Raw genomic sequence first — 15,388 nt, 5'->3', positions numbered from 1 at the left:
GTTGTCAGTTCATCTACTTCCTTGTTAATTGGTATATTACTTTAGAATCTGGAAGGTATGTATTATTGTTAGTGTTATTTTTGGCCTTTGTAATCTTTTAATTTGATCTTTGTTTGTTTTCTAGGCATACAGGAGTTTCCAGAAAATATAAAAAATTGTAAAGTTTTGACAGTTGTGGAGGCCAGTGTAAACCCTATTTCCAAGTAAGTTCTTAGGTGAATTATAAATTACTTTTGTGAATAAAACAATTATGAAACAGTAGTAGATACTATTGTACGTATTTTAACAAAAATTTTTTATCAGTCTTAAGTCTATACAAAAAATTTGAATTTCAGAGTTTAAAAGGAATCTTTTAAATAATCTCTCTAACCCCATATACTACTAACATAAAATTGTGATCCCAAAGAGATAGTGAGAGTGTTTTGCTCCAAGTCTCACAGATAATGTCAGAAATGAGAGTAGTATCCACATTCTCTCACTCTGTGTTATTTACACCCTAGAAGAGTGTCTTTGCCTTCAAATCAGGTGTGTGGTACCTTCAAACTTTTGAAAACAGTAAAGGAAACCAAAAGTTTCTTCACAGTTTTAATAGAAGGCAAAACAACAGGAAACAAACAAAACAAAAACAACAACAACAACAATAATATATGATTGGTTGCAGTGTATCAGAGATTGTGAATGTCCACTTACGACAGTGATGACTATAAACAGAAAGTTTTCCTGGCACCAAGGCTGTTAAATTTTGCAAAAATGGAACGGTGAAGCAATGGTGACTAGAAAGAAGCATAGCAATCCAGAACCAACATGTAAAGATTATGCATAGTCTCTTCATTTGAAAATATTGCTCTAGCATCAAATTCTACATCTTTACTTGTTTCATAATCAACAAAAAATAGAAGTAAAGCTAACACATGTAGATTGTTACATGGCCCTAACGTCATTTAGCTTTAAATGTTATTTCTTTTCGTTTGCTTATTATAAAATCGTATAGTCTTAAAATTGTTCAGGAGCCAAATACTGAAATTGAAAGTAATCTCAACCAGTGGTTCTCAGCTGGGGGCTATCTTGCCCCAGGAGACTTTTGGCAGTTTCTGGACACATTTTTGGTTTTCATAGTGGGGTATGTGTGTGCGTGCATGCACACTATTGGCATCTAGTTTGTAGAGATCAGTGTTGTAGCTAAACATCCTACAGTGCACAGGACAGCCTAGGTACAACAAAATTCAACCCAAAATTTCTCTGCCAAGGTTTGGAAATTCTTATCTAGTCCTTTTGATAGTCCTTTTGATTGAGAGTAGATAAGACAGATTTCAAGAGTGCCTGCTGATTTCAGAGTTGTACCCTAAATACATTTTTATGTATTGTGACTCATTCATAGATGAGTGTTTTGTTCACATTTTACATTATTAAAACAAATATTGCCTCATTTTCTGTTTACAATGTGATGAAGATACATTGAAACAAGTAGGTTATTATAAAAGGCAAATCTTTGAAGGGGCTCTTATAATAGTAAAGAAGTGACTGTTTTCTGTCTGTTGGAAAAATATCTTATGAGAGTCTTAGATTTTAGTAAAAGACTGAATTTCTTACATGAACTTAATTTAAATTCTGGTATTTTATGTAGGCTTCCTGATGGATTTTCTCAGCTGTTAAACCTAACCCAGTTGTATCTGAATGATGCTTTTCTTGAGTTCTTGCCAGCTAATTTTGGCAGGTAAATTATGGTTTCTTCTAAAACCTTTTATTATTAGCTCTTATAAAGTTTACAAAACTATAAGCTGCTTTGGTAGTACTACTAATTACAGTTTCATAGGCTCCTTTTAAATTATTCCCAAGCATTGTGACTTTTATAGTCTCTTTGGTGGCTTTGAATTAATTTTTCCTAGTAAACAATAATCAGTGAGAGTTTGAAGGAAAAAAAATGTTTTTTTAGGTGGCCAAAACAACGTTTCAATGGGGGTAATTTCTGTATGCTTGAGATACTGAAAGCTGTATTCGTAGCATTCTAAAATGATCTAATAATTGATTTATCTGTCTTCCCTGCTGTAATAAAAATTCTTGAGAAAAGGGAATCTGTTTCTGGGGGTGACCTCATCATCTCCCTGCCACCTTCAAATCTCTGAGTAATTTTTTAAACAGATGAATGAATAATAGATATGAAGTTATATGAGTTTAACTACTAGAGAAAATGCTAGTCAACTAAATGTTAATTTTGTAGCCATCTTTTATGTAAAAATCATTGATGTTCTTGTCAGATTCCTCTTCTGTATCTGGCATTTGCATCACTTAGTCTGTTCATTTTCTCTCTAGTTTTAGTGGAATGTACATCAATGAAGTGCCAGAGGATTTCTCCTCCTCGTTTTGTTTATTTCTTCTCAGGGCAGCACTTTAGAGTTGCATTATTGTTTTTGAATCTACCAAGAGTTAACAATTTTTGTGAGCATTTTTGGTAAAAGGTATGAAATTCCGGAGGATTGATTCTTGGGGATAATCACTTTGTCACTTTGAAAATGTGTAGAAGTTCTAACCCTTTTCCTCTGACCATAATTTTGAGGAGCAAAAATAGTCTTTTCTTCCTTTGTATTTTATGTTGTATTCTGTAATTTCTAATATATTACTTTGCATATAGTAATTACACAATTATATTGCTTCCTTTAAAACATTAGAATATAACATTAATTTATTAAATTCATTGTCTTTGTCCTAGATACGTGATTTTTTTTTTTTTTGTATTGCAGATTAACTAAACTCCAAATATTAGAGCTTAGAGAAAACCAGTTAAAAATGTTGCCTAAGTAAGTAAAGGTGCTGTTCTTTAAAAAACTTAATTTATAATTTTTAATGATTAAGTCTTTAAAAATGTAAATTTTTATTACCTAAAATGTGGTGCAAATTATTTGTAAATCTTGACTATGTGGTCATCATATTTTAATTAGTGGTGTTAAAATATTGAAATGTATGTGTCTGTTGTTGGTGTTTAACGTGACACTGTGTTGGTAATGATTTATAACTGTCTGAAATGCAGTCTTGTGTGTGATGTAAAAGTCAAAATAATAAGTATGTAAAGCCCACCTCAATACTGAGTAGAAATCCCAGGTTTGTCTACTAAAGTTCATACACATATTGCTCATTAGAAAGATCCATAGGATCTTCACGTGAAGCCTGGTAATGGTAGAACTTGATTGTCTGGCTTTCTAGTGTGTTGTAAATTAGAAATGGGATGATTGGTTCCCTAATGGTAAGCTAACAACAAGAGATGGCAATCGAGGAGCAAATAAAAAGATTTAATTATAAAAGAAACAGGTCTACAAACTCAAAATGCACTGTAGTCTGTGGCCATTCGTTGACCAAATATCTTAAAACACTATGAATGCATTGCTATAGTGTTACATTTTAAGGGTTGGCAAGCTACAGTCTGTGATTAAATCTAGTCCACTGTCAGTTTTTGTAAACAAAAGTTTCATTGGAACACAACCACATGCATTCATGTACGTATTGGCTGTGACTGCTTTTGCTTTACAGTGATAAAGTAGTTGTCACTACTGTATGCATCTGTTGTTGGTGTTAGAGTGGTTGTCACTGCTCTATCACTGTAGGCTCTAAACTTTTTTAGGTGTACAGGACCTAAAATATTTACTCTCTGGCCCTTTACGGAAAAAATTTGTCAACTCATGTTGAAATTGGATCATCAAGATTTGCCCACCCAGCCTGGGCCACAAGCAAGACCCCCATCTCTACAGAAAATTAAAAAATTAGCCGGGCACGGTAGCATGTAACTATAGTCCCAGCTACTCTGGAGGCTGAGGAGTGAGGATTTCTTGAGTCTAGGAGTTTGCACTTGTAGTGTGCAACGATTGCACCACTGAATAAGAACAGAGTGAGACCCTGTCTCAAAACAACAAACTTCTCACCTCTTGAGAAGGAAAACATCTCCAGTTACCCCAGGAGTTGTTCTGTTTACTCAGCTTCTATGACATATTTATATCTGTTACAGTATTTGCTGGGTAATGTTAACATATTTATATCTGTTAACAGTATTTGCTCGATCTATTTTTGTTATATGTCACTCTCTTCTTCCCTGACCAGCATATAACATGCGTGTATGTGCATGTATATCTTTCCCCTTAGTTTCCCATGATTATCTGTGAGGACAGAGACTGTGTCTTATTTTTTATTCCAAAAGACAATGTTTTGAGTAATTGTTTTATGCAGGGATGAATGTTTATAGTGATGATTGTGAGTATAAGTTAAAGTCAAATTATAATCTATATTAAAATTCAAAAAGATATATATATATTGCAGATTTGATACTCTCGTTAATAATTCCTTAGCTAAAAACGTGACTGGTTTCTAAGAGATTTGAATAACAAGATGTAAATTGTCTACTGTAACAGCTAAGCCTGCAATTACTATGTGATATCATAGGCAATTAACTGATTTTAACACCTCTTAGAGATTCAAATTAGACTCTCAGTGAATTTGCAGATATTCTTTTCTCCTTTTAAGATATGATTGTAGCCTTTTAAATACATTTTTACTGAGGTAAAATATGTTTAAAATTTACTATCTTTACCATTTTTATGTATACAGTTCAGTGGTAATAAATACATTTATATTCTTTCCCCTTCATTCCTTCCTCCCCACTGCGCTCCTCAGCCTCTGGTAATCACCATTCTACTCTTATCTTCATGAGATCTGTTTTTCATTATTTGTTTTGTTTTTTTGAGATGGAGTCAGTCTCTGTTGACCAGGCTTGAGTGCAGTGGTATGATCTCAGTTCACTGCACCCTCCGCCTCCCGAGTTAAAGTGATTCTTGTTCCTCAGCCTCCAGAGTGGCTGGGACTACAAGCATGTACCACCACATCTGGCTAATTTTTTGTATTTTAAAAAAGTAGAGACGGGATTTTGCTATGTTGGTCACACTGGTCTCGAACTCCTGGCCTCAAATGACCTGCCCTCTTCGGCTTCCCAAAGTGCTGGGATTACAGGCGTGAGCCCCCACACCCGGCCTGGGATCTACTTTTTTTAGCTCGCACATATGAGTGAGTACATGCCTGGCTTATTTCACTTAATGTAATGGCCTCCTGATAACCCATGTTACTGTAGGCAGCCTCTTTTATGGCTGAATAATATTCCATCTTGTACATGTACCATATTTTCTTTATCCATTCATCTGTTGATGGTTACTTAAATTGATTCCATATTTTGGCTATTGCGAATAGTGCTGCCATAGACATAGCAGTTCAGATAACCCTTCAGTATACTGATTTCGTTTCTTTTGTATATATACCCAATAGTGGAATTGCTGGATTGTGGGATAGTTCCATTTTTAATTTATTTTTTTTTAGGAACTTCTATACTGTTCTCCATAGTGGCTATGTTAATTTATATTCCCACCAACAGTGTTCAGAGATTCCTCTTTGTCCACATCCCTGCTAGCGTCTGTTATTGCCTATCTTTTTAATGTAAGCCATTTTAAGTAGGGCAAGATGATATGTCATTGTAGTTTTCTCTGATTAGTGATGAGCATTTTTTCATATACCTGTTTGTCATTTGTATGTCTTCTTTTGAGAAATGTCTATTCAGATCTTTGGTGTATTTTACAATAGAATTTTTTTTTTTTTTTTGGTATTGATTTGTTGAAGCTTCTTATGTATTCTAATTATTAATTCCTGTCAGATGGATACTTTGCAAATATTTCTCCCATTCTGTAGTTTGTTCATTTTGTTGATAGTTTCCTTTGCTGTGCGGTTTTTTAGCTTGCTGTAATCCCATTTGTTTATTTTTGTTGCTTTGATTGCCTGTGCTTTTGAGGTCTTACACAAAAAAATCATTGCCCAAACCAGTATCCTTGATACTGATATTGGGAATTAACATTCTCCAATGTTTTCTTCTGGTAGTTTCATAGTTTCAGGTCTCAGATTTAAGTCTTTGATCCATTGTGAGTTACTTTGTGTGTATGGTGAGAGATAGAGGTCTAGTTTCATTTTTCTGCATATAGTTATCCAGTTTCCCAGCATCAATTATTGAAGAAACTGCCTTTTCCCCATTTTATCTTCTTGGCACCTTTTCCTAGGATGAGTTGGCTGTAAATGCATGGATTTATATCTCGGTTCTCAGTTCCTTTCCGTTGGTCTATGTGCTTATGTACTATGCTGTTTTGATTACCATGGCTTTGTAGTACATTTTGAAGTCTAGTAGTGTGATACCTTCAACTTTGTTCTTTTTGCTCAGCATCACTGTGGTTATTTGGAGTCTTTTGTTGTGGTTCTGTATACATTTTAGGATTTTAAAAATATTTCTGTTAAGAATGTCAGTGTTTTGATGGGGCTGACATTGAATCTGTACATTGCTTTGGGTAGTATTGTCGTTTTAACTATCCTAATCCATGAGCATGGAGTATCTTTCCATTTTTTTGTGTCCTCTTTAATTTCTTACATCAGAGTTTTATAGTTTTTCTTGTATAGATCTTTCATGTCTTTAGACTGATTCTTAGGTATTATGTGTGTGTGTATATATATACACACACACATATATAATTGTATACCCATACATACACACACACACACACACACACACACACACACATATATATTTTTTTGAGATTGAGTCTCACTCTGTTGCCCAGGCTGGAGTGCAGTGGCATAATCTTGGCTCAGTGCAAGCTCCATCTCCTGAATTCACGCCATTCTCCTGCCTCAGTCTCCTAAGTAGTTGGGGCTACAGGCGCCCACCACCACGCCCAGCTAATTTTTGTGTTTTTAGTAGAGACAGGGTTTCACCATGTTAGCCAGGATGGTCTCTATCTCCTGACCTCGTGATGCGCCTGCCTAGGCCTCCCAAAGTGCTGGGATTACAGGCGTGAGCCACTGCACCTGGCTGGTATTTTATATTTTTTGTAACTACTATAAATGGGAATACTTTCTTGATTTTTCAGATTGTTTGCTGTTGGCATATGTAAATCCTCCTGATTTTCACATGTTGATTTTGTATCCTTCAACTTTACTTAATTTGTTTATCAGTTCTAACAGTTTTTTGATGGAGTCATTAGATTTTTCTAGGTATTAGATCATGTTGTCTGTGAACAAGGCTAATTTTGACTTCTTATTTTCCAATTTGGATGCTCTTTCTTTCTCTTTCCTAATTGTTTTTGCGTGATTATAACTTTTGAGACCTCACAAACAAGAGGATATAGTTGTAAATATTACAAAGTAATGTGCATTTAGGTTATATGACTATATCAAAGATTAGAGCAATGGAAAGAGCTGTTGTTTTAGATATATAGTTAAGTGAAATTTAATGCTACCTAAAGAATATTGGAGAGAACTAGTACCAAGAACACAAAAGATGTTTTACTTTTCCTTTGAGGAGAGGAGAAAGTAAAATGAGTTCAATACAAATGAGTTTTAGAAACAGATGGGAGAAAATCTGAGGGATATTGTTTATGTTTTCTCCTTGAGATAGGCAGCTAGATCTTAATCTAGGATGCAGTTTTACTTCTGAGATTTCTAAAGTGTTTTAGTATAGCCACAGTTGTCATTATTAACTACAGAGAGTTGAGGTTGAGACACTTTTTGACATGACAATGTATTTTCTTTTCTATTACATATCTGTATCACTCATATTTTCCTAAAATTGTTTTAAAATTTAACTTTTCCAGGCCATCATCTGTAATTGAATTTTTCCAATGCACTGCTTTTCATTTTTGTACCCTATTCTAAAACTGTTATGCCATTGACATGTGCTCAATAGTTGCATGTGAATTTTCTGTTATCTTGTCATAACAATACTGAAGCAAGAAATGTAAGATTATGTTTTGTTCTTTCAGTCTTCTCTTTCTCCTCACAATCCTCTTTACTTTTTACAAATCTCCACCTGGTATAGTTATTTGAACATAGGAAATTACTATCATAGCATGTGACTTTATACATCTGGAGAAAGATCCTGGAAACAACCTTTCACTTGTTATGAAGGAAGCTAGAACTTACAGGTTTTCTGGGGAAAGAGATGAGTAAGGAAGTAGAATTATAGTTCCTGAGAATAGGCACTTAGTACATCTAAGTGAAAGCAGTGTTATAAAAATTGGCATTATGAGATGAATTGAAGGGTTGATGACAGAATGGCATATTTAAAATGTAAAGGGAAAATTCACTTCTAATGTAGACCAATGACAGTTTCATTACAATGATGGTGTTTGTTCTTACATTTTTTAACTAAAAAGATGGAGAAATGTTGCAACTGAGTTTTATTTTACTTACCACTAATTTTTGTTAAAATTCCAGAAAAGATAGAAATAGTTTGTTTTTCGTGCCATAATTTGAAGTGCCTGTGGATTTTAAATGACACTCATTTTCAAAGTATTAACATTAATGTAATATACTGATATAACTATATTTTGCTCTCATTTTGTCATATCCTACAAAATCCTTAATACAGAATTTCTTATCTGGGTAACTGGTAGCATCTCTATATTAAATAATAGGGGTTATACAAAAATAGCAACTTAAGAGCATAAATATTGGTTTGAATTCGTTTCAAAAGGTACCTTTGTAAAAGGAGAGATAAAAGATAAAAGTGCAACATAGTTTATTTCATTACAAAACTGGTTTGTACATCTTTCAAGTTCCTATAGTTTCAGTGAAGTGTTGATGTTAAGTTGGAAGTTAAGAATGGTATATTATTGCTTTTATTTAAAATAAATGTCAACTACTAATTTGTGATTCATATAATATAAACTTTATTTTGAATTGTATTAGATTTAATTTGAACATGTGGGGAGTAATAATACATGTACTGTTAGCATTTTGAATATTAATTTTCAGAGTTACAGTTATCTTAAAGTCTTACAAATATATGAGCAGTTTTGAAAAAGGATTTTTGTAATTATGGTAGTAATTACTAGGCATCTGCCAAAATTTATTAGCTGACTTGTACTATATGAAAATTTATTATGTGAAAAAATGGAAACTCGTTATTCATATTCTGGCTTGTGGGTTTAAATTTGTTGCAGTTGCTTCTTAAAAATAGAAATGAAAAGACCAATGAGAAGACAAAGTAAGATAATAACTGCTCATTTATTTTATCTAGAAATCTAACTTTTAAAATTTTTTAGAAAATTAATATTTTTATTTTGTCAACATGGAAAGCCCATAAATAATTATATATTCCATAAGAATGTTTTAGACTATGTTTTGAAAGCTTCCATGTAATTGATATTTTTGTACTTAATTTTTCATTACTCCATTATGAACAGAACCATGAATAGACTGACCCAGCTGGAAAGACTGGATTTGGGAAGTAACGAATTCACGGAAGTGGTAAGTTCTCATCAGTCTCACTTTCCCTAAGTTTTTATATTTGATGAAGAACAAAATGTGAAAATGAATGTATTTGTTTTAAAAATTGGATGAAGGTTTACCTTTTTTTTTTTTTTTTTTTTTTTTAGTTATAAGATATGGAAGTTCTTAGCCAGAACTTTCCAGACAGATAGAAAAATTAACCAGACAGATGAGCATAAAATGTAAAAGCAATGAGAAGTCCATGGAAGAGATACCTAAACAATTTTTAGCATAGGAAGCAGAAAATTTGAGTGATTATAAGTGAGAAACATCAGTCTGGAATGCAGCAGGTAAAAGTAGTTCTGAATCAGAGATAGCTCCATGGGGTATGGCTTGTGAATTTATTCAGTAATAAGACACTTCTCTATGTTACTTAATAGCTAAGGGGAAACTCATTGAGTGAAACAACTGTTATTTTTGAAGTAGTAATGAGAACCTTTTTGTTTGTGCTTTGTATGCCAAGTGCACTATGATGCTGAATCCAAAAGGAAAGGCATAGTGTTTAAGTAGCTTTTGTCTCTAGTGAGTTTTCCAAAGGAACTCAGAAAATAAGCTAGATTTTTTTTTTTTTTTGAAGAGGAACATATCCAGCTGAGTTTCATTATTGCTTTTAAATTAGTTTACAAGTTTGTTGTTTAAAATTGTGGTAGCTCACAAATGATGGTTTTAAGCATAGGAATTTCTTAAAACTGTTTGCTATAGTATTGCCCTGTGGCTGTTGTATTAATATTATAAATTTCAGCTGAGGTTTGAGGCGGAACATGGTAGTTTGGAGTACCTCATTCTCTAAAATACATGCTGTGCTTCCCAAATTATTTATCTATTATGTCCTTTCTCAATATTTGTTCTGTATGAATTAATCTGTTTGCATATTGACTATTTCAAAATTCTCATTTGTTCAGTTTAAGAATCCAACAAGCTTTCAAAATCGTTAGTTTTTGTACCATTTTGGTCTTCTAACATTATACACTTTTTAAAACTTACAGTAGAATTATTACAAGAATGCACAAAAGGAAATTTCTTTTAATCCAAGTTACATCTGGGATTCTTATCTATATTTATAGGTTAACAGTAAATCTGGTTGACATGCCTTTTATGTATGACTGTTAACTATGGTTATTAGATATGATGGTACTCTGTGCCATCACATGATCGTTGATTGCACGTGGCTTTGTGAGGTGATAGAAATAACTTTGAAGAGGGCAGCTTTGAAGGGACAATGCCCAGGAGCAAATTTTGCATGGATATGAAGGTCTGCCACAACACTTGGATTAATTTTGATGTCCTCAACACCATATTATAAAGAATTTTCCACCATGTAATTAGAAGTTTTTACTAGAAGTTTAAATTACAGTATATTTGTATCATGTGGTTATGACTTTGTCTATGTACCTTTCCCTGATTGTGGACATTTAGGATGCATGTTGTCTTTTATCTTCCTCTTAATGAATGTTACCAGGGAACGTTTGTAATTTTTCTATTTTCTAAAAGGCTGTATCTTCTTACTGATAATGAATGAGTGCATGTTGTTATTTTATACTTCTAAGCAGTGAGTCCTATTTTTTATTTCTTTACTAATTATATAAAAACTTGACCCTATTTTGTAATCCAAAGCTTAAATTCGTTTTTTGTAATCTACTTCTATGGAATGTCTCTTCGATTTCTCCATTAATAATTTTACTATAGTCAGTATAATGCAGTAGAAAGGCTCACATCCTAGCTCTTCTTTTTTATTTTTCCTTCTCCTGGCTCTTTTTATTTAATGATTTGAAACTAAAGGTTATTACAAATTCCCAGGGCTTCTTTTGCCAGATAAAGACATTCATATAAATTAATTGAATTACTGCTATCCCCTACCCTAATCCCAACAGCCTGAAGTACTTGAGCAACTAAGTGGATTGAAAGAGTTTTGGATGGATGCTAATAGACTGACTTTTATTCCAGGGGTATGTATATGAAAATTTAAATGGCATCACTTATTTCTGGCTCTCCTTTGCAGTTTTGTGAATTATATCTTTTATAATTACTTTTAATTAATAAAAAGAAATTGGATTATTCTTTATTAAACAGAAGCAAATTACATTTTTTTCCATGAGCACGTTCTTGATTATAATCTAAGAATTCTCATAATAAACATTTGTAAGTCTCCTTTTAATACTGTTGAGTGTGTCCTTTCCAGTGGTATCACTTGAACTTATGTCCCAATTTGCTTTACCCAAGGAATTGGTAAACCCGGATATTTTCCTGAACTTTCTGTTTTAACAACTGACAAATTGTTTACTCCCATGAAAAAACCACAAGAATCCCCATATGTGCTATCTCCTTAGGAGGTAATGGACAACTGACTTCCCAAAGAATATGTCCTTTGTCACTTCTGCTATGCTACGATTAGTAGAACGTCTTAGCTTTATTACTGAATACATTTCTAATGGCATTTTAAAAACTACCTGAGAGTCTTCTTTCTTGTATTAACATTTAATTTTGAATTAAAACTTGGTGTCAAGTTCATTGCTTAAACTTTTTACAAATTACTAATGTTAATAGAGTCATTACATTTTCTTTTTTTACTTACAGTTTATTGGTAGTTTGAAACAACTCACATATTTGGATGTTTCTAAAAATAATATTGAAATGGTTGAAGAAGGAATTTCAGCATGTGAAAACCTTCAAGACCTCCTATTATCAAGCAATTCACTTCAGCAGCTTCCTGAGACTATAGGTTTGTATTGCTTTCAAATTCATGCAATTTTTATTAAAATAAATTCAAGGCTTCCACATAATCTCAAATTTCACTTGTTATGAGGTAATTATACTGCATTACCACAGGAACAGATTTTATTTGAATTTTTCCTGGTATGATCAGTCGTACAGTTTGCTCCTTTGTTGATATTACTGTTTTTTATTTACTCTAAGGAAATCTCATTTTTATTTCTAATATATTTAAATTCTTTGAATTAAGTTAATTTATCCAAATTTGGCTTAACTGTTAGCTTTTATTGTCATAGTTTTTATTTTGGTAACTTTTTTCATTCCTGTTTCATTATAGACACTCAGACAAGAAAACAGATCAGTTGAACAGATTATGAGAGATCTATAATTGAGTCTGTGTTGTTGCTTGTTCAATGATATGTCAATGGAATTGAATTATTTTGATGAAAGGACCCAAAACTTCAATCTCGACATCTTTTTGATGTTTTAATATAAAAATCAAAAATATTTTTGTATCTTTCTCAGTTAAATCACATGGTGGTTTTAGCTAAAACTACATTTTTGTAAGTTCGTTACAATTCTACTGTTATTTAGTCAACACTTCTTAAACTTAAAAAATGTTTTACTGTTTTAGTATTAGGATATATGGAATAGTTTGTTATACACCTGTTATGAATTACCTTCATACTACCATTTCTTTAGTCTGTAAATTCAACAAGATTGTATTGTCTGTTTTTTCTGTGCCATGACATTGTTTTTAGAAGCATATCTACAACAGTGAACAAGGAAGAGAAAAAGTTGCTACTATCAGTAAAGCTTATATTTTAGTGGGAGTTAATAAACAGATGTACACTGTGTTAAATAGTGATGTGGATGAAGATTGAAAGTACAGGATATGGGAATAGAATGTTGGGATTGGGAGTGGTATCTCTTTCAGATAACTTTATTAGGAAAATTGTTTCTAATTCTTGTCAGATGTAATATGTCTCACAAAGACTGTTGGTGGACTTGCTTCTTTTTTAAGCTGAAAAATTGTATGTTGTTTCTTCCCTCAGGTTCGTTGAAGAATATAACAACTCTTAAAATAGATGAAAACCAGTTAATGTATCTGCCAGACTCTATAGGAGGGTAAGTTTTTTGTGAATGTATACACCCTCAAAGATTTTGCTTTCAGTTCAGCATGCCATACATATTTTCAGATACTTGCGTAAATGACCTAAAGATTTTGTAAACATTTAAGTAATGAGTATACAGGTTGAGTGTGTGTTTGATAGTCAGACCTGCTTATTATTGGTGAAGTTTAGCTTTGTGAAATGGTTTCACTAGGTTTTCAAAGTCGAGTTCAAATGTTTATATGTTCTGGAGTTTTGGATTATGTATAGGAAACCTTTAAAAAATAATACATATTTCTTTTTTTAAATTAAAGGTTAATATCAGTAGAAGAACTGGATTGTAGTTTCAATGAAGTTGAAGCTTTGCCTTCATCTATTGGGCAGCTTACTAACATAAGAACTTTTGCTGCTGATCATAATTACTTACAACAGTTGCCCCCAGAGGTAATGTATTTTAGATTTATCTAGATTTTTGTCTTTTCATTTTTTTCTGATTATCTTCATTATAGTTATTTAGTGTGGCTTCATTTATTTTCTTTCTAAAATAGTTTATCAAGTTATTTATTTTCTGAATAATAATTAGCTATGTTAATTTAGAAGAGGTTCCTAAATGCTTTCTTATGTACATAAAAGTTAATAATTAGAAAGTCTAATCTTTTTTTTTTTATAAATGTGGAGTATATTTCATAACTTTCAAAAATGATGTTTTTATGTGTTGATCAACCTGTAGGCCAAATTTTTTGATCCTCAGTTTATATTTATCTTTCAGATTGGAAGCTGGAAAAATGTAACTGTGCTGTTTCTCCATTCCAATAAACTTGAGACACTTCCAGAGGAAATGGGTGATATGCAAAAATTAAAAGTCATTAATTTAAGTGACAATAGGTTTGTGATACCATATTCATCAGTTGGTTTATAGGAGATGTTGGTTAGATGAAATTAAGTTTCATATGATATATAATAGAATAACTAGTGCTTGTCTCTCTTTAAATATACATAGTAAGTCCTCAATATTACTGATAGGCTCTTGGAAAGTGTGACTTTCAGTGAAACAACATATAATGAAATCACTTCTTTCGTTCGTCAGTGTTTTAAGAAAATGATATTATTTGAGGACCTGCCATACACAGTTTTGCTAAAAGCTGTGGTTTCCAAGAACTTATCAGTAACATTAAATGAGGTCTTAAGTGTGTATTTTTGTTTTTTCTTTAAATACAAGGAGTGGTCTAATTTTTCTGATGTTAATTTATCATACGGTGGTTGTTACTGTTCATTGTTGGTTGACTTAGCTATATATTCCTTATTCTCTCCTTACAGTTACCTTTTATTCCTAAAGTCACATCTTCACCTTAATATTGCTATTCAACAAAACAACTTTGGAATATATCTAGTCTGTTGCTAATATTTTTCTGGGCAGAAATCTGGTTTCAGCAAAGCCAAGATGCAGAGCAAATTGATCACTAGGGTTGTAAATTGGAACAATGTTTAAGTTAAAAACAGAATGTCCATACTTTTTCCTGAGGTAAACATACTAATGATGATACAACTGCATTTGTAGAGTGTTTTCACTTTTTGCTTTCATAGTGTCTTGTGAAGTCTTCAAAACAGCTCTATGAAATAGTATAATAGTATTCCCATTTTATGTAGGAGGGTTTTAAGACTCAGATTTAAGGTGACTCACATAGCTTATAAGGTAGAGCTTTAATTTAAACTCAATTTTCTGACTAATTATGTTATTCTAACTTCTGTTTTATTTGAAAGAACCACTGCTTTCTTAAGTCAGTGTTTCACCCTTTAATTCCTACGACTCACAGTAGGTTTGTGCAAATTACCTTGAAAGAAAGCCATGGAAGACTAGTTAGGCATAAGATAGCAAGGCTGAAGTAGATAATTCCCTCTTAAATAGGCTATTTTCGTTTAGTATTCTAATGAGTATTTATAGTTGACCCTCTGTATTTATGGGTTCTGCAAGTGTGGATTCAAACAACTTCAAAAATATTTGGAAGAAAATTGTGTCAGTACTGAACGTGTACCAACATTCCCGTTGTTATTCCCTAAACAGTATGGTATACCAACTGTTTACATAGCATTTGTATTCTAATAGGTATTATAAGTACTCTAGAAATGATTTAAAATATATGGGGGGGATGTACATAGGTTATATGCAAATACTGTACAATTTTATATAAGGGATTGAGCCTCTGCAGATTTTGGTGTCTGAGGGAGAT

The 15,388-nt window shown here is 32.5% G+C and overlaps 1 protein-coding gene across 9 annotated transcripts in view; it reads left to right on the top strand.

The window, feature by feature from the left end:
• The window catches only part of ERBIN (erbb2 interacting protein), a 150,612-nt gene that overhangs the window by 83,424 nt on the left and 51,800 nt on the right, over window positions 1-15,388 (top strand). For all 9 annotated transcript variants that reach the window (XM_007974011.3, XM_007974003.3, XM_007973987.3 and 6 more), the window contains 9 exons: window positions 125-203; window positions 1,625-1,714; window positions 2,739-2,795; window positions 9,255-9,318; window positions 11,211-11,285; window positions 11,914-12,058; window positions 13,104-13,176; window positions 13,475-13,604; window positions 13,930-14,045. In XM_007974011.3, the coding sequence (XP_007972202.1) occupies window positions 125-203; window positions 1,625-1,714; window positions 2,739-2,795; window positions 9,255-9,318; window positions 11,211-11,285; window positions 11,914-12,058; window positions 13,104-13,176; window positions 13,475-13,604; window positions 13,930-14,045 (829 nt within the window). The remainder of the gene's footprint in view (window positions 1-124; window positions 204-1,624; window positions 1,715-2,738; window positions 2,796-9,254; window positions 9,319-11,210; window positions 11,286-11,913; window positions 12,059-13,103; window positions 13,177-13,474; window positions 13,605-13,929; window positions 14,046-15,388) is intronic.

Source organism: Chlorocebus sabaeus, chromosome 4 (genome assembly GCF_047675955.1).
Source record: "Chlorocebus sabaeus isolate Y175 chromosome 4, mChlSab1.0.hap1, whole genome shotgun sequence".
NCBI lineage: Eukaryota > Metazoa > Chordata > Mammalia > Primates > Cercopithecidae > Chlorocebus > Chlorocebus sabaeus.
Note: the sequence above shows the minus strand (reverse complement) of the source record. Positions and strands in the feature narration are given on the sequence as shown.